This window comes from Oncorhynchus mykiss, chromosome 12, assembly GCF_013265735.2.
Source record: "Oncorhynchus mykiss isolate Arlee chromosome 12, USDA_OmykA_1.1, whole genome shotgun sequence".
Lineage (NCBI taxonomy): Eukaryota > Metazoa > Chordata > Actinopteri > Salmoniformes > Salmonidae > Oncorhynchus > Oncorhynchus mykiss.
The window spans coordinates 8037980-8065809 of NC_048576.1; the positions used below are offsets into that span (position 1 = coordinate 8037980).

The 27830-nt window shown below is 43.6% G+C and overlaps 1 protein-coding gene across 1 annotated transcript; it reads left to right on the plus strand.

Annotated features, from left to right (window-relative positions):
* The first annotated feature begins 3407 nt into the window (after positions 1 to 3407).
* Positions 3408 to 26026, plus strand: LOC110536911 (kelch-like protein 8). Its single transcript, XM_036936808.1, has 10 exons — positions 3408 to 3563; positions 11984 to 12206; positions 13394 to 13942; positions 15343 to 15529; positions 15777 to 15920; positions 21716 to 21827; positions 21983 to 22151; positions 23046 to 23205; positions 24021 to 24222; positions 24474 to 26026. Exons 2-10 carry the CDS (start codon positions 12006 to 12008, stop codon positions 24595 to 24597), a joined length of 1848 nt encoding a protein of 615 aa, XP_036792703.1. The 5' UTR covers positions 3408 to 3563; positions 11984 to 12005; the 3' UTR covers positions 24598 to 26026.
* Positions 26027 to 27830: the final 1804 nt, after the last annotated feature.

A 27830-nucleotide genomic window follows, 5' to 3' on the forward strand; every position in this document is an offset into this window, starting at 1 on the left:
GATCTGCTGGAATCTGCCAACTGCAGTTATTTTATGCTTATGATTACCGTAGGATGGTTACATAATTCTTGACACATTAACATTATTTTATGGGATTCCATTTTTTTTTTTTACTTCACATCAGACTTGGTTCTGACTGGATCAGCAAGATGTACCAGTCCCCAGACTGAATTACATTGGAACTGGGCTTGCTACTATAAGGTACATGCTTTATGATACAGTAAATGTTGAAGAGGGTGAAACATCTGATATTTATTACTGGTGTGTGTAGGCAAAGATATGGAGATTGTGCTCTTTGATGGTAGGTTTAACATAAACGTCAGGCTTCTGTGCCATCCTTAAACTGTAATTATCCAATGTGTGTCCATACACTGTCGTCTGAAAGTCAAACAATAAATTAGAATTGCAACAATACAATGGCTTGACATCTTAGAATAAAGGACATATTCGTTAGCAAATAACAAATCGGACAAACAGTTGTCATTTGCTATAACAGTGACTCAAAAAACGAGATAAAACTTAGCTAGCTAACCAGTCACTATTTTGACAGGCAACATGTGGTTACTTAGGCTCGTGCCCTAAATGTTACAATAATGACAACTTCGTCAGGAAAAACATACGGAAACAATATACTGTACTCACAGTAATTACATTCACGCACAGTGAATAATTAACAGCTAGAAATAATAATGTTTGAAACTGGAGCTTCCTCTCCACAGCCGCAGACAGCCAGCTGATCCTGGAATGAATGAACCGCCTCTTAAAGGAACAGTAAAACGTACATTAAACGTTGAGCCTCAAACAGCCGCCTGTCGCATTTAAATGCACCGGAACACATTTTGGCAAATAAAAGCCTGTTTCAAATAAACGCTTGGTCTAAGTTAGTTGTTCCCTTGCTTACCATGGACATAGATGTGAAGTTTGAAATCTGGGGTGTATGATAGGAGGGCCTAGTCTTTGCAAGTCTGATCTGTGATGGATTTGTCACAAGTAGGCCGTCATTTTAAATAAGAATGTTCTTATTAACTGACTTGCCTAGTTAAATAAAGGTTAAATAAGAAAATGACACCATTATTTAACATGACTGCATGTCAGCCACATGAACAATGTGTGAATTGACTGGAAACCGGGTGGTATTCTCTCCAAATTGAGATGCTAGTGGACAATGGTACAGATGAGTGGCCGAGACCGAGGCTGCCATGGACAACTGTGGATAAATCAATTCAGGCTACAAGTTTTTGCCTTATGACAATCAAAGAATCGCTGAAGTTGGAGACTTTTATCTCCCTCACCAACTTCAAACATCTGCTATCTGAGCAGCTAACCGATCGCTGCAGCTGTACATAGTCCATCGGTAAATAGCCCACCCAATTTACCTACCTCATCCCCATACTGTTTTTATTTATTTACTTTTCTGCTCTTTTGCACACCAGTATCTCTACCTGCACATGACCATCTGATAATTTATCACTCCAGTGTTAATCTGCTAAATTGTAATTATTCGCCTACCTCCTCATGCCTTTTGCACACAATGTATATAGACTCCCCTTTTTTCTACTGTGTTATTGACTTGTTTATTGTTTACTCCATGTGTAACTCTGTGTTGCTGTCTGTTCACACTGCTATGCTTTATCTTGGCCAGGTCGCAGTTGTAAATGAGAACTTGTTCTCAACTAGCCTACCTGGTTAAATAAAGTTTTAAAAAAATACAAAAAATAAATAAATCAGCCAAGACCTCAGAAAGAACATTGTAGACCTCCACAAGTCTGGTTCATCCCTGGGAGCAATTTCCAAATACCTGAAGGCACCTGTTGACCTGAATGGCGGGTTAAATTTGTTGCTCACAACTGTCCTGAATGCTGTGTTAAATGTGCTGCTCACTACAGACAGCAGCAACATGACAATAGTGGTTGCTATAGCTGCGTTTAGGCATAGCTTCCTTGTTCTGAGTCCGTTAAGTGTGTTTCTCATTCTGTTGGAGTTGACCTAGTATTTTATATTGAACCTACCTGACACATCCAGTTGTTCCTCAGTTTGTAACTCACCCACCAAAAAGCACAATATGCTGTTTGACTTTTTGTGTTATTTGTGCTGTTCTAATTCCTAAAATTGAAAGCGGAGAATCTGTGCTCTCTCTGATAGTAATAACAGTTCATATGGTGCTCTTCGATGTCCCAGGTTTGTGGCATTGATTAATAAATAATGTAATCTTTACTTAGAGTCAGATGGTTGGTTATATGTTATGTATGAAAGGCATATGTATTCATTGTTTACTATTTGGATTTATTTAAAACAATGTGATTGTTGGAGTTCAGGTGATTGATGGGTGACTAGGTGCATTCTTTTCAAATAAATATGCTTATTCGTTGATGAATACAGATACATTCTGCAATAAATATATCTGGTTTTGAATCTGTAATGGAACATGTCAACAAGTTAGTTCTGAATTGATTTAATACAGCAGTACATTCTGACACCATTAAATAAAATAGATTTCACCTCCTTCATATAGAAATTATAAGGTATTAAATATAGACCTCCACTGGAACAGACAGGGATGGTATCAGTTGTCCTGGCTCAGGTTCAAGGAGGTATGTCATTCCACTGAATCTGCCCAGGAGATGGTTCCTTAGCCACTGAAGATCCTACTCTGCGGGCTCTAGGTACAGGGGCTTGTACTGTCTATCCCGGTACAAGTCCTCCACTGACTGAGCCTGATTGGGCACAGCTGGCTTCCTCCACTCACACTGGTAGTGTTTGGGGATGTGGGAGGGTTTGTTAGAAGTTAGTAGGGAGGTATTTGTTTATTTGTTATTATATATATGTATATATATACAAAATGTGCAGTACAGAATTTGGCAAACCATAATGATCGCACAATCCAGCACAGTAGGTGGGGGCATGCACCTGAACCGTTTGTTTGCGGACCGCCATTATAATATAAAAGACAAAGAAATTGCACCATCTGTGCCAGAGCGAGAAGTGTGTAATTGCAGACCGCAATTAGGGTCGTTTTCTGTTATCGGCGTTTCTTGATATGAATTTACACCCATTGATACTCGCCATTAGTCCGTGGCCGTTTCTTTCGCCCGGGGAAAACTGTAGCTACGCCTAACCTTAACCCTATTCTCCTAACCACGATAGTTATCCTAACTTTTTTTTGTTAGTTAATTATCCTAACTTGCTATGTAAACTGTAGATATACTATTTTTTTTATATTGTATCATTGACTGTATATTTGTTTATTCTATGTGTAACTTTGTTGTTGTTTGTGTCGAACTGCTTTGCTTTATCTTGGCCAGGTCACAGTTGAAAATGTGAACTTGTTCTCAACTGGCCTACCTGGTTAAATAAAGATGAAATAAAAACAAATAATCAGTGTCGAGAGAACATTAGTCTCATAACACCGGAACTGACCAATGGCAGGGACCAATGGTTATTTCCTGATATCAAGAAACGTCCCGAATTGATGTCTGCGCACGCACCATATCGTCCAGAGCGAGTCGAATGGTTTCATTTCTGTGCCTGTAAATGAAAGTGGGATTGAATTTTTACAATATGAGGTAACAGAAAAATACATTTGTCTCATGTAGATTGGCTCAACGTGTTCCATGTAGTAAATGTACAGCGAGGGTAACAGTAATTCGTTTCCTCCAACATCTTGCATGAGTTCATGAGTAACGTTAGTAGCTAATTTTCAGCTTAGCTTGTTAACGTTCGTTAGCTTCTTGCTAACCAATGAATTTGAACAGATTGCTTGTTTAACTAGCAAAACATTTAACTACACCAGTAAAGCTATTACTTATGATTGTTCATACTCCTACCGACACTTATACTCTAAGTTATAATATCGCAAAGATATGAGAGACTTATGAATACCGCTAGCTCTAGCTAGCTATTTACCCAGCTAACAGTCATTAGCATCATTAGCAAGTGAGCTAGCATAACAACCATACATTAAATCAAATTGTATTTGTCACATGCGCCGAATACAACCCGTATAGACGTTACAGTGAAATGCGTACTTACAAGCCCTTAACCAACAATGCAGTTAAGAAAATACGAAAAAAAGGAAGAGATGAGAATAACAAATAATTAAAGAGCAGCAGTAAATAACAATAGTGCGGCTATATTCAGGGGGTACCGGTGTCGAGGTGATATGTACATGTAGGTATAGAGTTCTTAACTACGCATAGATAATAACAGAGTAGCAGCAGCGTAGGGGTGGGCGGCAATGCAAATAGTCTGGGGAGCTATTTGATTAGCTGTCCAGGAGTGGCTTGGGGGGTAAAAGCTGATTAGAAGCCTCTTGGACCTAGAATTGGCGCTCTGGTACTGCTTGCTGTGCGGTAGCAGAGAGAACAGTTTATAACTAGGGTGGCTGGAGTCTTTGACAATTTTTAGCGCCTTCCTCTGACACCGCAACCCTCTGTAGTGCCTTGCGGTTGGAGGCTGAGCAGTTGCCATACCAGGCAGTGATGCAACCCGTCAGGATGCTCGATGGTGCAGCTGTAAAACCTTTGAGGACCCATGCCAAATATTTTCAGACTCCTGAGGGGGAGTAGGTTTTGTTGTGCCCTCTTCATGACGTGCTTGGACCATGTTTGTTTGTTTGTTTGTTTGTTGGTGATGTGGACGCCAAGGAAGTTGAAGCTCTCAACCTGCTCCACTACAGCCTCGTCAATCAGAATGGGGGTGTGCTCGGTCCTCCTTTTCCTCTAGTCCACAATCATCTCCTTTGTCTTCATCACTTTGAGTTAGAGGTTGTTGTCCTTGCACCACATGGTCAGGTCTCTGACGACCTCCCTATAGGCTGTCTCATTGTTGTTGGAGATTCAGGCCTACCACTGTTGTCATCAGCAGACTTAATGGTGGTGTTGGAGTTGTGCCTGTGTAACAGTATAAGTTTAGACCGTCCCCTCGCCCATGCCCGGGCGCGAACCAGGGACCCTCTGCACACATCAACAACAGTCACCCACGAAGCATCGCTCCCACAAAGCACAAAAGCTGCGGCCCTTGCAGAGCAAGGGGAACCACTACTTCAAGGTCTCAGAGCAAGTGACGTCACCGATTGAAACGCTATTTAGCGCGCACCGCTAACTAAGCTAGCCGTTCACATCCGTTACACCTGGCTGTGCAGTCATGAGTGAACAGGGAGTACAGGAGGACACTGAGCACGCACCCCTGAGGGGCCCCCGTGTTGAGGATCAGCGTGGCGAATGTGTTGTTACCTACCCTTACCGCCTGGGGGCGGCCCGTCAGGAAGTCCAGGATCCAGTTGCAGAGGGAGGTGTTTAGTCCCAGGATCCTTAGCTTAGTGATGAGCATTGAGGGCGCTATGGTGTTGAACGCTGAGCTGTAGTCAATGAATAGCATTCTCACTTAGGCGTTCCCTTTGTCCAGGTGAGAAAGGGCAGTGTGGAGTGCAATAGAGATTGCGTCATCTGTGGAGCTGTTGGTGCGGTATGCAAATTGGAGTGGGTCTAGGTTTTCTGGTATAATGGTGTTGATGTGAACCATGACCAGCCTTTCAAAGCATTTCATGGTTACAGACGTGACTGCTACGGGTCGGTAGTCATTTAGGCAGGTTACCTTCGTGTTCTTGGGCACAGGGACTATGGTCGTCTGCTTGAAACCGATTTATTGGAGGACCAAAAAAGCCAATACCGATTAATCGGCCAATTTGAATTTATTTATTTGTAATAATGCCAATTACAACAATACTGAATGAACACTTATTTTAACTTAATATAATACATCAATAAAATCAATTTAGCCTCAAATAAATAATTAAACATGTTCAATTTGGTTTAAATAATGCAAAAACAAAGTGTTGGAGAAGAAAGTAAAAGTGCAATATGTGCCATGTAAAAAAGCTAACGTTTAAGTTCCTTGCTCAGAACATGAGAACATATGAAAGCTGGTGGTTCCTTTTAACATGAGTCTTCAATATTCCCAGTTAAGAAGTTTTAGGTTGTAGTTATTGTAGGAATTATAGGACTATTTCTCTCTCTACCATTTGTATTTCATATACCTTTGACTATTGGATGTTCTTATAGGCACTATAGTATTGCCACCCTAATCTCGGGAGTTGATAGGCTTGAAGTCATAAACAGCGCAATGCCTGAAGCACAGCGAAGAGCTGCTGGCAAAACACACGAAAGTGCTGTTTGAATGAATGCTTATGAGCCTGCTACTGCCTACCACCGCTCAGTCAGACTGCTCTATCAAATCATAGACTTAATTATAATATAATAAACACAGAAATAGGAGCCTTAGGTCATTAATGTGGTCAAACTCGGAAACTATCATTTCGAAAAACAAAACGTTTTATTATTTTAGTGAAATACGGAACCGTTCCGTATTTTATCAAAAGGGTGGCATCCATAAGTCTAAATATTGCTGTTACAATGCACAACCTTCAATGTTATGTCATAATTATGTAATATTCTGGCAAATTATTTATGGCCTTTGTTAGGAAGAAATGGTCTTCACACAGTTCGCAATGAGCCAGGTGGCCCAAAATGCTGCATATACCCTGACTCTGCTTGCAGAGAACGCAAGAGAAGTGGCACAATTTCCCTAGTTAATATTGCCTGCTAACATGAATTTCTTTTTTAAAAAATTTTTTTTTAACGAAATATGCAGGTTTAAAAATATATACTTGTGTGTTGATTTTAAGAAAAACATCAATGCCTATGGTTAGGTACATTGGTGCAATAAGTGTTTTTTTCTTTCGCGAAAGCGCTGGTTAAATCACCACCCGTTTGGCGAAGTAGGCTATGATTCAATTATAAAATAACAGGCACCGAAATTGATTATATGCCATGCAGGACAAGCTAGTAATATCATCAACCATGTGTAGTTTACTAGTGATTATGTTAAGATTGATTGTTTTTTTTTATAAGATAAGTTTTATGCTAGCTAGCAACTTAACTTGGCTCCTTGCTGCAGTTGCGTAACAGGTGGTCAGCCTGCCACGCAGACTCCTCGTGGAGTGCAATGTAATCGGCGTCCAAATATGCAGATTACCGATTTCAAGTTTTCATAACAATCAGCCATGCCGATTACTCGGTCGACCTCTAGTACGTACGTACCCCAAACAGAAGCCATGGATTACAGGCAACATCCACACTGAGCTAAAAGGTAGAGCTGCCGCTTTCAAGGAGCGGGACTCTAACCCAGAAGCTTATAAGAAATCCCACTATGGCGTCAGAAGAACCATCAAACAGGCAAAGCGTCAATACAGGACTAAGATCGAATCGTACTGCACCGGCTCCGATGTGGTGTACTCCTCAATGCCATCGGAAGAATCCTGGAACATATTCCAGTCTGTGCTAGCAAAACAGTCCTGTAGTTTAGCGTCTGCTTCATCTGACCACTTTTTTATAGACCGATTCACTTGTGCTTCCCGCTTTAATTTTAGCTTGTAAGCAGGAGTCAGGAGGATCTAATTATGGTCAGATTTGCCAAATGGAGGGTGAGGGAGAGCTTTGTACCCGTCTCTGTGTGGAGTTAAGGAGGTCTAGAATTTTTTTCCCTCTGGTTGCAAATTTAACATGCTGATAGAAATGAGGTAAAACTGATTTGTTTCCCTGCATTTAAGTCCCTGGCCACTAGGAGCGCCGCCTCTGGATGAGCGTTTTCCTGTTTGCCTATGGAGGTATACAGCTCATTGAGTGCAGTTTTAGTGCCTGCATCGGTCTGTGGTGGTATGTAGACAGATGAATACAGATGAAAACTCTCATCAGCTAGCTTGTGTCACTTATTTGGTTGAAAACATAAGCATGGAACAGATGGTTGGTTAGCTAGTTGCCAAATACTGGTTAGCATAGCAATCGTCCCTAAGTTAGCCAAGTGTAATTTACATTGTTGGTTGTCTAGCATGCTATTTAGAATGTCAACATTGGCTACATTGTAGCACCTTCTACATGCCTGTTGTCCATAAACCCTGCTACAGGCACTAATTGCTCCATGTCCAAATGCAGGCAGTTAATTTAATGTATACTAATACTATATATTAGAATACCGATATCCAATATTTTCCTTGCCAAAAAACCCGATACCGATAATCAATATAAAAAAAATTTGCGGCCTTTTAAGCATTCTCGTACAGTTAAATAGTTGACGCAGCGGTCTAAGGCACTGCATCTCAGTGCAAGAGGTGTCACTACAGTCCCTGGTTCGAATCCAGGCTGTATCACATCCGGCCGTTATTGGGAGTCCCATAGGGTGGTGCACAATTGGCCCAGCGTCGTCCGGGTTTTTGCCGGGGGTAGGCCGTCATTGTAAATAAGAATATGTTCTTAACTGACTTGCCTAGTTAAATAAAGGTTACACACACACCACACTGACCAAAAATGTATTTAGTTGGCATTTACATATGTCCCCATTACCAGTAAAACATCATCAAAACCTATTTCTTTCACTTACTTGCTGTGCTGTTTCATTGTTCAGTCGTTTCATTCTCAACCAGAATTTCTATGGAACGCCGTTTGGGTCTTTGCATGTCAAAAAAGAGACGTCAAATAACACTATTTGGCGTGTCAAATAAGCTTGTTGACCAATCAGGAACTGAAAATGGCTGCACGTCACATAATAATTTAACGCTTTCATACATTTTTTACGTAGTTATTAAACATGGATTACACCATCACTCGTATTTCATAACACAGTGCTATGATGCTGGTAAAGTTGTCTCGCGCACCTACAGTGCTGGTCGTTAAAAAAAAGCTAGCTCATGGATGCAAACAATGTTCTTCCCCAAAACATAGCAAAACGACATCTGTTTCAGTAGCTATAGTTAGCTAGCTATATAGCGCTAGTTGTCATCTAAAATAACCCTCATTTATAAGACCGTTCTTATTTGATTAATGGTGGTATGACCCATCTATCTGAAGCTAGCCACCATAAGGATTAGCCACAATAGTGGACTTTGTGGTTAGCCTTCAAAATATAAATTAATACAAACAGTAGAATTATGCCATAATTGAATAGATCATGCTAAATGAGGTTGGAATGTTGATATATAAAATCAACAAAAGACTGCACCACCCTCAACCGCAGGGCTCTCCAGAGGGTAGTGAGGTCTGCACAACGCATCACCGGGGGCAAACTACCTGCCCTCTAGGACACCTACAGCACCCAATGTCACAAACTTGATGATCGAGTTGGAGGCGTGCATGGCCACAAAGTCATGAGTGAACAGGGAGTACAGGAGGGGGCTGAGCATTCACCCTTGTGGGGCCCCAGGACACAGCTAGGTATGCTGTCTGGGCCGGCAGTCTTGCGAGGGTTAACACGTTTAAATGTCGTACTCATGTCGGCTATCGGAGAAGGAGAGCCCACAGTCCTTGGTAGCAGGCCGCATCGGTGGCACTGTATTATCCTCAAAGCGGGCAAAGAAGGTGTTTAGCTTGTCTGGAAGAAGGACGTCGCTGTCCGTGATGTGGCTCGTTTTCCTTTTGTAGTCCGTGATTGTTTGTAGACTCTACCACGTACGTCTCATGTCTGGGCCGTTGAATTGCGACTCCACTTTCTCTAGACTGACATTTTGTTTGTTTCGTTGCCTTGCTGAGGGAATGACTGCTCTGTATTCTTCCATATTGTCTTTCAAGACGATTCAATACGTATCTATACTGAACAAAAATATAAATGCACCAATTTAAACGTTTTTACTGAGTTACTGTTCATATAAGGAAATCAGTCAATTTAAATAAATCTATTAGGCCCTAGTCTATGGATTTCACATGCCTGGGAATACAGATATGCATCTGTAGATATGCCGTTTTAAAAAAAATGGGGAAAAAATGAAAGTAGGGGCGTGGATCAGAACCAGTCAATATCTGGTGTGATCACCATTTGGAGGAGAAATGCTCACTAACAGGGGATGTAAACACATTTGTGCACAACATTTTTGAGAAATAATCTTTGATGTTTGGAACATTTTTACGATCATTATTTCAGTTCATGAAACACGGGACCAACACTTTACATGTTGCGTTTATATTTTTGCTCAGTGTAGATGCACGGGTTCTGATACTATACAGGAATGCTATGTTTTGGTTTGAAACAATTAGGTTTGATTTAATTAGTGAACAAAATGCACTAAACATTTGTTGCATCAACATTCATGTTCCATTCTAAATTAAAATCTGCTGCTAATGGCGTTCAATAGCTGGGCCTCTCTGAGCTGGGCCTCTCTGAGCTGGGCCCCTCTGAGCTGGGCCTCTCTGAGCTGGGCCCCTCTGAGCTGGGCCTCTCTGAGCTGGGCCCGTCTGAGCTGGGCCTCTCTGAGCTGGGCCTCTCTGAGCTGGGCCCGTCTGAGCTGGGCCCGTCTGAGCTGGGCCCGTCTGAGCTGAGCCTCTCTGAGCTGGGCCTCTCTGAGCTGGGCCCGTCTGAGCTGGGCCCGTCTGAGCTGGGCCCGTCTGAGCTGGGCCCGTCTGAGCTGGGCCCCTCTGAGCTGGGCCCCTCTGAGCTGGGCCCGTCTGAGCTGGGCCCGTCTGAGCTGGGCCCGTCTGAGCTGGGCCCGTCTGAGCTGGACCCGTCTGAGCTGGGCCCGTCTGAGCTGGGCCCGTCTGAGCTGGACCCGTCTGAGCTGGGCCCGTCTGAGCTGGGCCCGTCTGAGCTGGGCCTCTCTGTGATGGGCCTCTCTGAGCTGGGCCACTCTGAGCTGGGCCACTCTGAGCTGGGCCACTCTGAGCTGGGCCTCTCTGAGCTGGGCCTCTCTGAGCTGGGCCCGTCTGAGCTGGGCCACTCTGAGCTGGGCCTCTCTGAGCTGGGCCTCTCTGAGCTGGGCCCCTCTGAGCTGGGCCACTCTGAGCTGGGCCCCTCTGAGCTGGGCCACTCTGAGCTGGGCCACTCTGAGCTGGGCCTCTCTGAGCTGGGCCTCTCTGAGCTGGGCCTCTCTGTGCTGGGCCCCTCTGAGCTGGGCCACTCTGAGCTGGGCCCCTCTGAGCTGGGCCCCTCTGAGCTGGGCCACTCTGAGCTGGGCCTCTCTGAGCTGGGCCTCTCTGAGCTGGGCCTCTCTGAGCTGGGCCCGTCTGAGCTGGGTGTTTGTGTGAATGATGCATGTCTAAAGTGTATACTATGGCTCTAATGGTACTATGGTACCTGATCTGAGCCATAAAGGAGACTAGGCATCTACCACCCCACTATCAGATTAGAGCCATAAAGGAGACTAGGCATCTACCACCCCACTATCAGATTAGAGCCATAAAGGAGACTAGGCATCTACCACCCCACTATCAGATTAGAGCCATAAAGGAGACTAGGCATCTACCACCCCAATTCCTCTATCAGATTAGAGCCATAATGGAGACTAGGCATCTACCACCCCAATTCCTCTATCAGATTAGAGCCATAATGGAGACTAGGCATCTACTACCCCACTATCAGATTAGAGCCATAATGGAGACTAGGACCGTTGTGTAATGGTTGTGTAATGGTTGTGTAATGGTGAATGTTACACCCCTACAATAGATGTCTTCTGTCCTTAAGAATAGTGACGAGGGGGCGGTGGAGCGTTTGGCCACATTATCTCTGCAAAATGTCTTCTGTCCTTAAGAATAGTGACGAGGGGGCGTTGGAGTCTATGGCCACATGGTCTCAGGGAGTCTATTCAGCAGCAGAAAGCTCACCAGAGAAGCCACATAATCTGTCGAATGTGGGTGGAAATGTGCTTAGCGATGCTCTGTTTTATAGGCCTGTGCCATATCAGTTTGACAGCGAGAGAGAGAGAGAGACACCTCACACAGGAGCTCAATGGCGTCTCCAGTCTACAGCTCTTTACTCCCAACCGTGTCATCATACATTTAGCCTCTTGTGAGAATTAGCTTGACCTCTTTTTTCCACTGACTGGGAACATTTGGTTGGCTATAAATGTACAGGACAAGGCTAACCCCCCCTCCCCCCTCCCCCTTTCCTTCTAACAAGCTCTCTGAATTTTCTACCCTTCATCTTGCCCCTCTCTCCCTCCTCCCAGGTCTGACTCCCTGTAGACTGTGATGGCTCCAGGCGACATGGTGCCGGAGCATGCCAAGCAGAAGAAGGAGAACCGTCAGAGCACCACCACCACCACCAGGCCCGATGGAGACTCTGAGCCCGACGGATCCTTTGTCTTTGAGGCCTATGAGGCATGGAAGGACTTCCACGACTCCCTGAGGCAGTTCTACGAAGTGGGGGAGCTCTGTGATGTCACACTGAAGGTAGGTCTGGACATAGACGTGAGGGACGGGCAGAGTGGGGTTTTATAGTGTTCACAATGCTCAGTCACTAGCTCTTTGGCTACTAGCTATTTGTGAAATGGGTATGCCAAACAATGGGTAAAGCATAGAGATGCTATTAAATTACTAGAGGGGCTGAGCTGTCATTAACACTCAAAGTTCCAGAATGGAATGAAAATTGCAGCCATATTGGTCTGGGAGAAATCCAAACCAGTCTAATTAGAATTTGTATCAAAACATTTTTATTTTACCATTATTTAACTAGGCAAGTTAAGAGCAAATTCTTATTTTCAATTACGGCCTAGGAACAGTGGGTCAACTGCCTTGTTCAGGGGCAGAACGACAGATTTTTACCTTGTCAGCTCGGGCATTCGATCCAGCTTTCGGTTACTGGCCCAATGCTCTAACCACTAGGCTACCTGCTGCCCCAGCGGCACGTAGCCAATGGCAGTAGAGGCTTAATCCGGATTTGACTTATGCAGGAAAATAAAAGTAAGGCATGTGATATCATAAATTGTGTAATAATTATTGTCAACTTAAAATAGTCATAATTATAAATACAGTTTATTTGGGTTTATAGCCTGTAAAATATGTAAATGTCTACTTTTTTAGTTTTCTTGGAAAGCTGTGAGTACTATTATGATAAAATGTTCGTAGTACTTGCATTTACAGCTGTCTAAGTCCTTATCATCAACTGACGTCAGCCAGTGTATGACTGTGGATCGACTGCATTTTTTTTCAATGGAATATTGCCATTTTAATTTCAATCATTTTGGGAATCATTCCTCTAAAACAGTCTGGCTAACAAACATACAGGGCAGAAAAATGATTCAAAATTCATCATTTTACACTATCTTATCAAAGCGCTGGCAAACCATGGTTGACCCACTCCCTGACCAAAATGGCTGCCCTTTATCCCATCATAAGAAGGTTCATGTCCATTCTGGTATTCTAATTCCTAATTCTATTTGTCTCCAAGGCAAAAACTTATGTCTGTTTTTGTGAAGTTTGGTGGGAACCAGTTAAGCCTATAATATATATATATATTTTTTAAAGACACAAATTAACCAACAAAACTTTTTATGGACTGAATAGTTCAGGGAATGAATAACGTGTGAGCTTGCATTAACTCTCTCTCTCTCTCTCTCCTTTTCTCTCCCTGTGTTAAGGTTGGCAGCAGGCTGATACCATGCCACAAGCTGGTGCTGGCTTGTGTCATCCCTTACTTCAGGGCCATGTTCCTGTCCGAGATGTCCGAGGCCAAACAGGACCTGATTGAGATCAAGGACTTTGACGGCGACGCCATCCACGACCTGGTGCGTTTCGCCTACTCCTCCCGTCTGACCCTGACAGTGGACAACGTACAGCCCCTCCTCTACGCAGCCTGTATACTGCAGGTAGAGTTGGTAGCCAGAGCCTGCTGTGAGTACATGAAGGCCCACTTCCACCCCTCCAACTGCCTGGCTGTCCGCACCTTTGCCGAGAGCCACAACCGCGTCGACCTGATGGACATGGCAGATCGCTACGCTTGCGAGCACTTCCGGGAAGTGGTGGACTGCGAGGACTTCCCGTGCGTGTCGCCTCCTCACCTGAGAACCCTGTTGTCCTCCAGTGATCTGAACATTCACTCTGAGACTCAGGTGTACACCGCTGCTGTCAAGTGGTTGAAGAATAACCCTCAACACCACGAGGCCTGGCTGCAGCAGATCATGACTCAGGTAGGTCTGAAAGACTGCGTTTACACAGGCAGCCCAATTCTAATATTTATTTATTTTTCTCTCCACTAGTTGGGTCTTTTGTCCAATTGCATTAGATTTGTACACTTCTGATTGGTCATAAGACCATGTAGTGAAAACCATTGAACTGCCTGTGTAAACGCAGCCTGAACTGCCTGTGTAAACGCAGCCTGAACTGCCTGTGTAAACGCAGCCTTAGTCACAGGCTTGTAGGTGCTGTGTGTAGTGTGTTGTGTTTGTGGAACATTTTCCTCATCAATACTTAGTTGTAGATGTGTGTAGTGTTTGACACTGTGTGTGTGTAGTGTTTGACACTGTGTGTGTGTGTGGTGGTTGACACGGTGTTTGTGTGTGTGGTGGTTGACACGGTGTTTGTGTGTGTAGTGTTTGACACTGTGTGTGTGTAGTGTTTGACACTGTGTGTGTAGTGTTTGACACTGTGTGTGTGTGTGTGTAGTGTTTGACACTGTGTGTGTGTGTGTGTAGTGTTTGACACTGTGTGTGTGTGTAGTGTTTGACACTGTGTGTAGTGATTGACACTGTGTGTGTGTAGTGTTTGACTGTGTGTGTGTGTAGTGTTTGACACTGTGTGTGTGTGTAGTGTTTGACACTGTGTGTGTGTGTAGTGATTGACACTGTGTGTGTAGTGTTTGACACTGTGTGTGTGTAGTGTTTGACACTGTGTGTGTGTGTGTAGTGTTTGACACTGTGTGTAGTGTTTGACACTGTGTGTGTGTGTGTAGTGTTTGACACTGTGTGTAGTGTTTGACACTGTGTGTAGTGTTTGACACTGTGTGTGTGTGTAGTGTTTGACAGTGTGTGTGTGTGTAGTGTTTGACACTGTGTGTGTGTAGTGTTTGACACTGTGTGTGTGTGTGTTTGACACTGTGTGTGTGTGTGTAGTGTTTGACACTGTGTGTGTGTGTGTGTGTGTGGTGTTTGACACTGTGTGTGTGTGTGTGTGGTGTTTGACACTGTGTGTGTGTGTAGTGTTTGACACTGTGTGTGTGTGTGTGTGTGTGTGTGTAGTGTTTGACACTGTGTGTGTGTGTGGTGTTTGACACTGTGTGTGTGTAGTGTTTGTGTTTGTGTTTCTGCCCTGCAGGACAGATGCTTCTGTGGTAACGTTTATGACCCCCTGTTGACTGTCTTGAATGTGTTGAATGTGTTGGCTGTGTGCAGTGTGTGTTGGCTGTGTGCAGTGTGTGTTGGCTGTGTGCAGTGTGTGTTGGCTGTGTGCACCGTGTGTTGGCTGTGTGCACCGTGTGTTGGATGTGTGCACCGTGTGTTGGCTGTGTGCACCGTGTGTTGGCTGTGTGCTGCGTGTGTTGGCTGTGTGCTGCGTGTGTTGACTGTGTGCTGTGTATCCATACCTCCTGTAGGTGCGTCTCCCCTTGCTCCCAGTAGACTTCCTGACGGCCACGGTGGCCAAAGAGGAGATGATCAGAGGGAACCTGAGCTGCAGAGATCTGCTGGATGAGGCCAGGAACTATCACCTGCATCTCAGCAACAAGGTGGTCCCGGACTTTGAGTATTCAGTCAGAACAACGCCTAGGAAACACACTGCAGGTAACAGACTGGCAGCTTGTCCAACTAATCGTCAATCAGCTATGTGAAAGTGTTGAGGACATTGCAGAACAATCTTAATGTTATATATTTACGTGCCTGACAAATAACTAAACCCTAAATCGTTGATTGATTCCTCAGGGTGGATATTCATGTGTTGAGCTTGGCATTGCAGTGTGTGGTGTTTAAAAAATAAAACATATTTTTTTAAGTCATACCTTCTAACCCCTGACCTTTGCCTCGTCTTCAGGTGTGTTGTTCTGTGTGGGTGGGCGGGGTGGTTCTGGTGACCCGTTCCGCAGCATCGAGTGTTACTCCATCAGCAAGAACAGCTGGTTCTTTGGACCTGAGATGAACAGTAGGAGACGACATGTTGGAGTCATCTCTGTAGGAGGTGAGAGATGGAGGGAGGGCAAGAGAGAGGTGGAGGATGGGGAGGGAAGGGGGGGGGAATAGAAAATGGATAGAGAGCCAGAACTCCAAAACTGGTCTTAGGTGCTGTTTTTCCCCCTGTACTCACTGAATGCTTTGCAGATTAAGGATAGAGAATAGATGTGTGTTGAGAGAGCAGCCATCTAGGCTACTCCGCCATGGGGCGGCAGGGTAGCCTAGTGGTTAGAGCATTGGACTAGTACCCGAAAGGTTGCAAGTTCAAACCCCCGAGCTGACAAGGTGAAAATCTGTCGTTCTGCCCCTGAACAGGCAGTTAACCCACAGTTCCTAGGCCGTCATTGAAAATAATAATTTGTTCTTAACTGACTTGCCTAGTTAAATAAAGGTAAAATAAAAAATAAAAAAATCATAACAATAAGAAATGTTTATGTTACGAACCCAATAACTAGGCTATGGATATTGTTGCACTCCCTAGTTACATGGTCTGTAACCTGAATGAATGTGTGCTCTGACAAGGTAAGAATCTGTGTGGTTAGGGGGGCCGTGTGGTTAGGAGGGCCGTGTGGTTAGGGGGGCCGTGTGGTTAGGGGGGCCGTGTGGTTAGGGGGTCCGTGTGGTTAGGGGGGCCGTGTGGTTAGGAGGGCCGTGTGGTTAGGCAGCCAAGGCAGCAGCTACTCTTCCTGGGGTTTATTATGGATCCCCATTTTGTTCCTGCCAAGGCAGCAGCTACTCTTCCTGGGGTTTATTATGGATCCCCATTTTGTTCCTGCCAAGGCAGCAGCTACTCTTCCTGGGGTTTATTATGGATCCCATAATTTTTTTGCTACGGTAATTCCTGTTAATGCATTCAGTATGTTGTTATTACAGTCATACCGTTGTCATTGGATCCCATAATTGGATCCCATAATTTTTTTGCTACGGTAATTCCTGTTAATGCATTCAGTATGTTGTTATTACAGTCATACCGTTGTCATTGTCTGATTGGACACGTTTCCTGCAGAGCGCACAACCTAGGATACACTTGTGAGAAAAAAGTTTGGGTTAATTTTATTCAATTTACAAGTTGTCAATTTATTCATTGTCTTTTGTTTGTGTCGCTCCTGTCAATGTGGGGTAAGGACACGCCCCTGATTACGCATAGAACCTGGCCTAGGCTACCTGGCCTAGGCTACCTGGGATACCTGGTCTGTGCTTGAATGTAGGCTTACAGATCACCTGATTTATACATCTGCCCACTTGGGGATCTGATACTGTTTCTGATTGGCTTAACTCACCATCACTGTGGAGCTTCTCAAAGTCATTTTTTCTTCACCTCCAACAGCAAGTAAACAAAGTCAGTCTTTCTCAATGGATGTAAAAACCATGATGTGGAAATATTGTCAATTTGAAAAGTCTTTCCTGCTCTCTCCATATCGATAACCACTTGGCATGAAAGGGGAAAAAATGTCATGCTCTGATTTGGTGAAAACGTTAAAAAAAATAGGCCTACCTGATTACTTCTTATCCCTTGTGCAAATAGCCCACAGCTGTGTCTGTCTGGACATCATTTTTGCAGGAAACTCTGAGGGAAGGAAATGTTGCACGTTTTCTGGCACTGGGCCAGACTAAGTTAATAGTTTCAAGTTCCTTGTAGACAGGCCATGTGTAGCCAATGTGATTTCTAGGATATTTATTTTTTTCCTGGATATTTTCAACCTGCAGGATGCAATGTTTTTATTTTGATGGCTTCATGTCGGCTATTTTTACGCAATAGAAGTTACTTTTAGATTTTGTATTATTTTGATTCACCACATAACGTTTAATTTTGAGATATGAAGACTTTTTATTATAAATTTAAATGAATCTGATCCATGAAAATGTGCATTTGAAAATCATAACGGGCACTCGGATCAGTAAAAATGGTAGGATAACTTGGCACTCCACATGGAAAAAATGTTGCAGACCGCGGGTGTAGCCTATTACCGGCAACTTCAGGAGCGTAATGGCTGCTACGAAAGCCTGCAGCAACGGGAGGAGGGTCTGGAACAGGTTGTCTTCTTCTGGTTAGACTACATTGATCTGTAAGGCCATATTGATCTCTGGCTCCCTCTTTAGTCATTTGTGTGTCTTCCTTTTTAATCACGGTGCTTAAAGCATCAGACAAGCTCAGTAGCCTACATATAGTTGATTTATTCAAACATTTAGATTTTATTCAACACCTATATAATGGAAAAATACACGTTTTAAAATGTCGACCAATCGTTTGGAACAGATGACTTGGTCTACAAAGATTTTTTTTTTGGGGGGGGGGGGAGACAGCCCTTGTCGTGGACAGCCCTAGTATAGTGCGTATATTATCATGTGTAAATGCATTTGTCTCTTCAGTCACGCTGTTCCACAAGGTGTATTTCTATCTGTTTTTTAAAATATTTTTTTATCAGATTTTACTGCTTGGTTGAGTTACTTGATGTGGAATAGATCTCCGTGTAGTCATGACTCTATGTAGTACTGTGGAATAGAGTTCCATGTAGTCATGGCTCTATGTAGTACTGTGGAATAGAACTCCGTGTAGTCATGGCTCTATGTAGTACTGTGGAATAGAACTCCGTGTAGTCATGGCTCTATGTAGTACTGTGGAATAGAGTTCCGTGTAGTCATGGCTCTATGTAGTACTGTGGAATAGAGTTCCGTGTAGTCATGGCTCTATGTAGTACTGTGGAATAGAGTTCCGTGTAGTCATGGCTCTATGTAGTACTGTGGAATAGAGTTCCATGTAGTCATGGCTCTATGTAGTACTGTGGAATAGAGTTCCATGTAGTCATGGCTCTATGTAGTACTGTGGAATAGAACTCCGTGTAGTCATGGCTCTATGTAGTACTGTGGAATAGAACTCCGTGTAGTCATGGCTCTATGTAGTACTGTGGAATAGAACTCCGTGTAGTCATGGCTCTATGTAGTACTGTGGAATAGAGTTCCGTGTAGTCATGGCTCTATGTAGTACTGTGGAATAGAGTTCCGTGTAGTCATGGCTCTATGTAGTACTGTGGAATAGAGTTCCGTGTAGTCATGGCTCTATGTAGTACTGTGGAATAGAGTTCCATGTAGTCATGGCTCTATGTAGTACTGTGGAATAGAGTTCCATGTAGTCATGGCTCTATGTAGTACTGTGGAATAGAGTTCCATGTAGTCATGGCTCTATGTACTACTGTGGAATAGAGTTCCATGTAGTCATGGCTCTATGTAGTACTGTGGAATAGAGTTCCATGTAGTCATGGCTCTATGTAGTACTGTGGAATAGAGTTCCATGTAGTCATGGCTCTATGTACTACTGTGCACCTCCCATAGTTTGTTCTAAACTTGGTAACTGTGAAGAGACCTTTTGTGGCATGTCTTGTGGGGTATGCATGGGTGTCTGAGCTGTGTGCTAGTAGTTTAAACAGACAGCTCGGTGCATTCAACATGCCAATACTTCATACTACAGTAGTGATGAAGTCAATCCTCTACTTTGAGATGGAAGAGATTGACATTCATGTTAGCTCTCCATGTACATTTTAAGGGTCAGACGTGCTGCCCTGTTCAGGGCTAATTTTAATTTGACTAATTCCCTCTTTGTGGCACCTGACCACGCTGCTGAACAGTAGTCCAGGTGTGACAAACCTAGGGCCTGTAGGACCTGCCTTGTTGATAGTGTTGTTAAGAAGGTAGAGCAGCACTTTATTACAGACAGACTTCTCCCCATCTTAGCTACTGTTGTATCAATATGTTTTGACCATAATAGTTTACAATGCAGGGTTACTCCAAGCAGTTTAGTCTCCTCAACTTGTTCAGTTTCTACATTATTCATTACAAGATTTAGTTGAGGTTTAGGGAATGATTTGTCCCAAAATGCAATGCTTTTAGTTTTAGAAATATATTTAGGACTAACGTATTTCTTGCCACCCATTCTGCAACTGACTGCAGCTCTTTGTTACAGTGATTACTGTCGCTGTGGAAGCTGACGTGTATAGGGTTAAGTCATCAGCATGCGTAGACACACTGGCATTACTCAGAGCCAGTGCCAGGTCATTAGTAAAGATTGAAAAGGGGCCTAGACAACTGCCCTGGGGAATGCCAGACTCTACCTGGATTATGTTGGAGAGGCTTCCATTTAAAGAACACCCTATGTGTTCTGTTAGACAGGTAACTCTCAATCCACAATATAGCGGGGGATGTAAAGTCATAACACAGGTTTTTCAAGCGGCAGATTATGATCGATCATTTCAAAAGCTCCACTGAAGTCTTAAAAACATTGTGGGAGCTGTTTTGTTATTATCAAATTCTCTATCATCAGTCATTTGTGTAAGTGCCGTACATGTTGAATGCCCAACCCTATAAGTGTGCAGAAAATCTGAAGCATTTTTTTTTTTTCTGTGAAATAGCATTGTATCTGGTCTAACAATTATTTTCCAAAAGTTTACTAAGTGTTTGTAACGGGCTGATTTGGTCAGCTGTTAGAGCCAGTAAAGGGTGCTTTGCTATTTTTGGGTAGCCTAATGAGTTTCCTGTAGGCTTAGATTGTAGAGATTGCAAATAGGAGTGGCAATATTGTCCACTATCATCCTCAGTAATTTTCCATCCAAGTTGCCAGACCCAGGTGACTTGTCATTGTTTATAGACAACAATACGTTTTTCACCTCTTCCACACTCACTTTACGGAAGCCAATCTTGCTAGTAGTTGGCAATATCAGTGGGTTTTGTGATGAGTGAGCCATCTGATTCAATGAATGATGGACACCATTTTCCCCAAAATGTCATTTTAAGGTGCTCCAAAGCTTTTTACTATAATTTTTTATATAATTTCTCTGTTTCATAGCACAGTTTCTTCTTTTTGTTCAGTTTAGTCACATGATTTCTCAATTTACAGTATGTTTGCCAAGCGACTGTGCAGCCAGACTTATTTGCCATTATTAATTCCGTTGTCTTCCAGCATTGTTTCCACTATATTCATTCATAAATTGTGGGCACTACTAAAAAAATATATAGATTTATTTTCTCCCAGGATGGTAAAACGTTTTCAGTGTAAACTTAAATGACTAAAACCAGATATAAAGTATGTAGAAAATAAAATAAGATGAGCTTTGTGAACTAACAACCACCAGAATAATAACTAGACAGGGAAAATAAAAACAAATCCCAAAATGGCATGGTGTCCCCATTTGATTTTGATATGCTTGAGTCACTCGGAAACCATAAGAACACAGCATAAGCCATGGCACAATGTGTCCAGTGTTTCCAGATTTCTATGAAATATGACCTATAATTACTTACAATATGAGTGAAATAGTTTTCCTGACAAAAAAATGTTAATTAATTCTGTTAAAAATAAGCTTTTCTGTGTTTTGAAGTGTGTGTGTGTGTGTGTTTGCGTACCCCAACAACAAGGGTACGCACACACCAACAACAAAACATATGAGTACGAGTAGACTGCTTATTGGCCAGCTCATCCTCCTCAGGAATATGACATCATAATCAATGAGGAAATATAAATAATTTTTTGAGACATTATTTTTTTCTTCTCCAATTTATGCTTTGGTCACAAATACAAGTATAAAATGAGTCCACAACATTATTTGGGTATGAGCTAACGGAATAACTTTTTAAAAGTGATATTTTCACCGGACAGTTACTTCTAAAACTGCACATTTTTCTCTCCGCACCCATGGCAAAATGTGTAGAATTAAAACTGTAAAAAAGTTGTGGAGTTGACCATATTTAGTATATGTCAGGTAGTGAGTTGTCTATGGTCTCGTAGTCCTAACGTTGCTCTGGTGTCCTCAGGTAAAGTGTATGCAGTAGGGGGGCATGATGGTAGTGAACACCTGGGCAACATGGAGATGTTTGATCCTCTCACCAACAAGTGGATGATGAAGGCTTCCATGAACACTAAGAGGTATGTCATGTCTGGGGCGGTGGCGGTGGGGAAGGCAATTCTCTAATATGAGTTTTGTTTTAAGAAATGTCGTTTTTCAGCCGACCATAAAGATCCCTAATTATAATCACTCTGATATACTGCCCTATTGTCAATGCTGTCTTGTACGTGTGTAGAAGGGGCATAGCTCTGGCAGCTCTGGGAGGTCCTATCTACGCCATCGGAGGCCTAGATGACAACTCGTGCTTCAACGACGTGGAGAGATACGATATCGAGAGCGACCGCTGGACTGCTGTGGCGTCCATGAACACACCCAGAGGAGGGGTGGGCTCTGTGGCCTTAGGGGTAAGAACAGCGGAACAGCATGGCTACATGGTTGCACTGAACATACAGTATTATACAGAGCCTTCTGAAAGTATTCACACCCCTTGACTTTTTCCACATTTCCGTGTGTTATAGCCTGAATTTGAGATGTGTCACAGGCCTGCACACAATACCCATGTCCAAGTGGATTTATGTTTTGAGATTTTTTTCTCTCCAAATGTATTAAAAAAATGTAAAGTTTTAAAAGTCTTGAGTCAATAAGTATTCAACCCCCTTGTTATGGCAAGCCTAGATAAGTTCAGGAGTAAACATTTGCTTAACAAGTCACATAATAAGTTGCATGGACTCACTCTGGGAATCTCACTGGGACCAGGGAGATTTAAACCCCCCCCCCCCCCCCCCCCCCCTGCAAAGACCAGGGTGGTTTAACCCCCCCCCTGCAAAGACCAGGGAGGTTTAAACCCCCCCCCTGCAAAGACCAGGGAGGTTTAAACCCCCCCTGCAAAGACCAGGGAGGTTTTCCAATGTCTCTCAAAGGAGGGCACTGTATTGGTAGACATTAAATCAGTTAAGAGTTTAATGGCTGTGAATGAAGAAACTTAATTTTAACACTCGACGGGTGACATTACCCTCCTCACAGAAGAGTATTTTACAACCATTTATACCATTCAGTAAAGAGATTTTATTCCCTGTGCTGTTTGTGTGATTGAAGTCCGACCATGTCCGTGGGCAATAATCATCAGACCTTTCCTGTCGGTAATAGGAACACACCTCAAATGTTGTTCTTCTTGAATTGCTGAGCCTCTCTTATATATCGGCTTAGTTCCAACACTAGTAGCAGCACCTAATTCACTCCACTTCAAGCACTGAGAATCACTTGTCTTAACCCTCTCCTGTCCTGTCCTGTCCTGTCAGAGTCATGTGTACGCTGTGGGAGGTAACGACGGTGTGGCCTCTCTGTCCAGTGTGGAGAGGTTTGACCCCCACCTCAACAAGTGGACAGAGGTCAGGGAGATGGGCCAGAGACGAGCAGGGAACGGAGTCAGTGAGCTGAACGGGTGCCTCTATGTCGTGGGTAAGAACACAGCACAGTACTACTGAATTGACATGCTAATCATTTACAACAGTGTTTCCCAAACCAGGTCCTGGGGACCCAAAAGGGGGGGAGGGGAAGGGGGGGCACATTATTATTATTATGATTATTTGAATCGGCTGTGTAGTGCTGGAGCCAAACCCAAAACGTGCACTCCTTGGGGTCCCCGGGACCTGGTTTGGGAAACACTGATTTAGAAGATGTGATTGACTTACAGTAACAACTGAACGAGGTGAGACAACCACAGATCACTGTCACGTTGTATTTCCTATCAGTGTTTACCACCCGTTCTACTGGCTGCTATTTAACATGGGTCACATGCTTCTCACACACAAAGGGTTGGCTTGTAAACATGAGACAGAAAAGAGAAAATGTCATGCTTTGTCAAGTTGGTTACTGATTTAAAAGTGATCTATAAGGGTGGGGTGATGTTATCGGCTGAATTTGTAGAGTCTGTTTCGCAGCTCTGGCCGGACTCTTAGCTGAATCCTAGTTGAAATGAGTCAGCATGGCTGTGTTTGTGGAGGAGGTTAGGCTACTGATTATCTCAGTCTACCATAAGCATTGACCTCGCTGGGCAGAGGAGTGGATCTTTATTGCCTGCTGCTTCACTGACCGGGTTTGCTATTCATATCACATCTTGTACTGATTGAGCCGTTATCCTACAGTGTGTACACAACTTACTTTATTCGGGACACGACGTGTACAAGCCTTCAACTCTGAAATGGCTCATTCATAGTTTGTTAGTCAGGGCTCCACCGAGGTGTTACTGAACCCCCCCACCCATCTTCCGTCAGGCGGTTTTGATGACAACTCCCCGCTGAGTTCCGTGGAACGTTTGGACCCCCGTCTGTGCCGCTGGAACTACGTCTCTGAGCTGACCACGCCCCGAGGCGGAGTGGGCGTGGCCACGGTCATGGGTCGAGTGTTCGCAGTCGGTGGCCACAACGGAAACATTTATCTTAACACAGTGGAGGCCTTCGACCCCCGTATGAACAGGTGAGACACAGAGAGAGAGAGAGAGAGAGAGAGAGCAGGGTTACTGTTCAGGTTCAAGGAAGAGGTTGCACTATGTAAGTTTAAACAAGCACACCAAAGTATTTCACCCAGGTCTGGTATACTCGAGGCTCTAGCACAGATGAGCAACTGTTTTCTACTTAAAGAGGGTCTAATAATTTTTTAGTTTTAAGTCTGGTGAGTTACACTTTATTATAATACATAACCAGCTGGTCTGACGGTGTGTTCCTCAGATGGGAGCTGGTGGGGTCTGTCTCTCACTGCCGGGCAGGAGCCGGAGTGGCCGTCTGTTCCACTCACATCAGCCAGATCAGAGACGTGGGCCAGGGCTCCAGCAACGTGGTCGACTGCATGTGACCGCTGTCTGACCACAGGCTGACCCGGGAAAACTGCACAAGATCAGACGTGCACAGAACAGCACCCATCCCACGCACAGCCACAAGCACTCAATCACACTGCACCGGACACTGACTAGGAGCAGCTGTCCTTAAAGCAGCACTTCCCTTTAGCACTGATTGTAATGTAACCAGTCTCACTATGTTAGGTGGTGTGCATTGTTATTATTCAGCTGAAGACACTTCTCGGACTGAACCTTATCAGTGGAGGACTGATCTACAAACAATCCATATATTTTCTCTTTTTGTGATGTTTACAGATGCAATTCAGTGATTGGTGTATTTTGAAAAAAATTATAGATTTTCTTTGCGTTTTGACTGCTTTGGAACTTTATCGAAAGAAAATAGCTGACTGATCGTTGCGCTTTAGATGTCTCATTAGACAGGCCTTGCATATCAACTTGTATATTTTTAAGAGCAACCGGTTAGTACCTACGTTCTGTCAGACCTCACTTTCACAATCATCACTGTCTGAACCGGTTAGTACCTACGTTCTGTCAGACCTCACTTTCACAATCATCACTGTCTGAACCGGTTAGTACCTACGTTCTGTCAGACCTCACTTTCACAATCATCACTGTCTGAACCGGTTAGTACCTACGTTCTGTCAGACCTCACTTTCACAATCATCACTGTCTGAACCGGTTAGTACCTACGTTCTGTCAGACCTCACTTTCACAATCATCACTGTCTGAACCGGTTAGTACCTACGTTCTGTCAGACCTCACTTTCACAATCATCACTGTCTGAACCGGTTAGTACCTACGTTCTGTCAGACCTCACTTTCACAATCATCACTGTCTGAACCGGTTAGTACCTACGTTCTGTCAGACCTCACTTTCACAATCATCACTGTCTGAACCGGTTAGTACCTACGTTCTGTCAGACCTCACTTTCACAATCATCACGGTCCTAACCGGTTAGTACCTACGTTCTGTCAGACCTCACTTTCACAATCATCACTGTCTGAACCGGTTAGTACCTACGTTCTGTCAGACCTCACTTTCACAATCATCACTGTCTGAACCGGTTAGTACCTACGTTCTGTCAGACCTCACTTTCACAATCATCACTGTCTGAACCGGTTAGTACCTACGTTCTGTCAGACCTCACTTTCACAATCATCACTGTCTGAACCGGTTAGTACCTACGTTCTGTCAGACCTCACTTTCACAATCATCACGGTCCTAACCGGTTAGTACCTACGTTCTGTCAGACCTCACTTTCACAATCATCACTGTCTGAACCGGTTAGTACCTACGTTCTGTCAGACCTCACTTTCACAATCATCACTGTCTGAACCGGTTAGTACCTACGTTCTGTCAGACCTCACTTTCACAATCATCACTGTCTGAACCGGTTAGTACCTACGTTCTGTCAGACCTCACTTTCACAATCATCACTGTCTGAACCGGTTAGTACCTACGTTCTGTCAGACCTCACTTTCACAATCATCACTGTCTGAACTGAGAGATCTTCCTAGGGTTCCCAGCAGTCTCTCACATATAAAACAGTATGAGAGAGAGCACTGTGAAGTATGGACAGTATCTGGAGGCTGGAAAGCTGTGAAGTAAAGACTCTGAGCAGAATAGTGTTTGGGATTTAAAAAATAATCTGACATTCTAGTGACTCACACATAGACATAGAGGATTTCAGGGCTTTCATTCAGATCTATCCGCTGTAGGCTCCGTGATGCTGAAACCGCTTTCGTGTTAGCATTAGCTAGCTGTAGCCTGTATTATGCGTTTTGAAACAATCATTCAGACTGATTCTAATCGAGATAGTTTAATCTATGGCGGTCTTTGGCAGAGTTGGACTAAATTGTGAAGCAATAAGAGGTTGATGCATATCTCTGTTACCAGACTGAACGTGTGCAGTTTTAAAATGACTGAGGGACTAGTGACGACTCTCAGGACAAACAGTCTAGGGTCTTAGCAGAATGCTAACCCTCATACTCTCTGTGTTCTACTCAAAGATGGCTGGGCTGTCAGTAAACAAGTGTGCTTTCAGACGTGTGAAGAGATGAATCCTCTTATCTGCCAAATGATTCCGATTTTATATTTTTATATTTGGAAGTTTTTATGAAATTAGTGCTTATCTTTAGTGTTGTTCTTTACTGTCTTGTTGTTGTGCACTATCTTCCTAGAGTCGTCAGGGGTTTCACTATATTGTGTCCTATGGAAATGTTTATGCTATTTTCAACCTGTTTTGACAGTGAGTGTCTGCTCTCTTTTTTTTTTTTTTGAGGCCTTGTGTTTGAAGATTTTTCCTCAACCTTATTTTCTTGTGACTCCTCCTGGTCAATTCAAGGCCTTTCAGGTAATTCTGGATTTGATTGTGAGACTGTTGTTGGTCAACAGATTGACCCAAGACTTTGATTTAGAAATACACATGTTTGAAGAGATGATATGCATTAGGAAAACATGCTCTTTCCATGACATAGACTGACCAGGTGAGTCCAGGTGAAAGCTATGATCCCTTATTGATGTCACTTGTTAAATCCACTTCAATCAGTGTAGATGAAGGGGAGGAGACGGGTTAAAGAAAGATTTTTGAGACATAGATTGTGTATGGGTGCCATTCAGAGGGCGAATGGGCAAGACAAAAGATTTAATGGGGCAAGCCGGAAGTGCCTTTGAACGGGTCATGGCAGTAGGTACCAGGTGCACCGGTTTGAGTGTCAAGAACTGCAAAGCTGCTGGGTTTTTCACGCTCAACAGTTTCCCGACGTGTATCAAGCATGGCCCATCACCCAAAGGACATCCAGCCAACTTGACACAACTTTAGGAAACACTGGAGTCAACATGGGCCAGCATCCCTGTGGAACGCTTTGGACACCTTGTAGAGTCCATCCCCCCCCCCCCCCCCCCCCCGACGAATTGAGGCCGGTCTGATGGTCCTTAATGTTCTGTACACTCCATTATATGCATATTTTCTCTTGTACCCTCCATTTTAAGGGAATATTGAATTGTTGCATCATTGGTTTGTTGTATTCTACAATAGAACTGTAATACCTCTGGTGTGTCATACTGTACACCAGGGGTGTGTACTGACTTGCCAGCTGTAATATAGAACATATAGAATGTAAGTTGTAAGTTCATGCTTTTGTAAATGTGTTGCTATTGGTTCAGATGAATGCTGTGTCTTTGCAATTGTATTTTATATAGCTAAAATCTTCATTTTTGTTGATGTTAC

Excerpts from the sequence above, each read along its gene's own strand:
- LOC110536911 (XM_036936808.1), top strand. The coding sequence starts at position 12,006 with ATGGCTCCAGGCGACATGGTGCCGGAGCATGCCAAGCAGAAGAAGGAG. Across the intron at positions 13,943-15,342 it reads TGCAGCAGATCATGACTCAG|GTGCGTCTCCCCTTGCTCCC; the intron begins GTAGGTCTGAAA and ends TACCTCCTGTAG. Across the intron at positions 24,223-24,473 it reads TTCGACCCCCGTATGAACAG|ATGGGAGCTGGTGGGGTCTG; the intron begins GTGAGACACAGA and ends TGTGTTCCTCAG.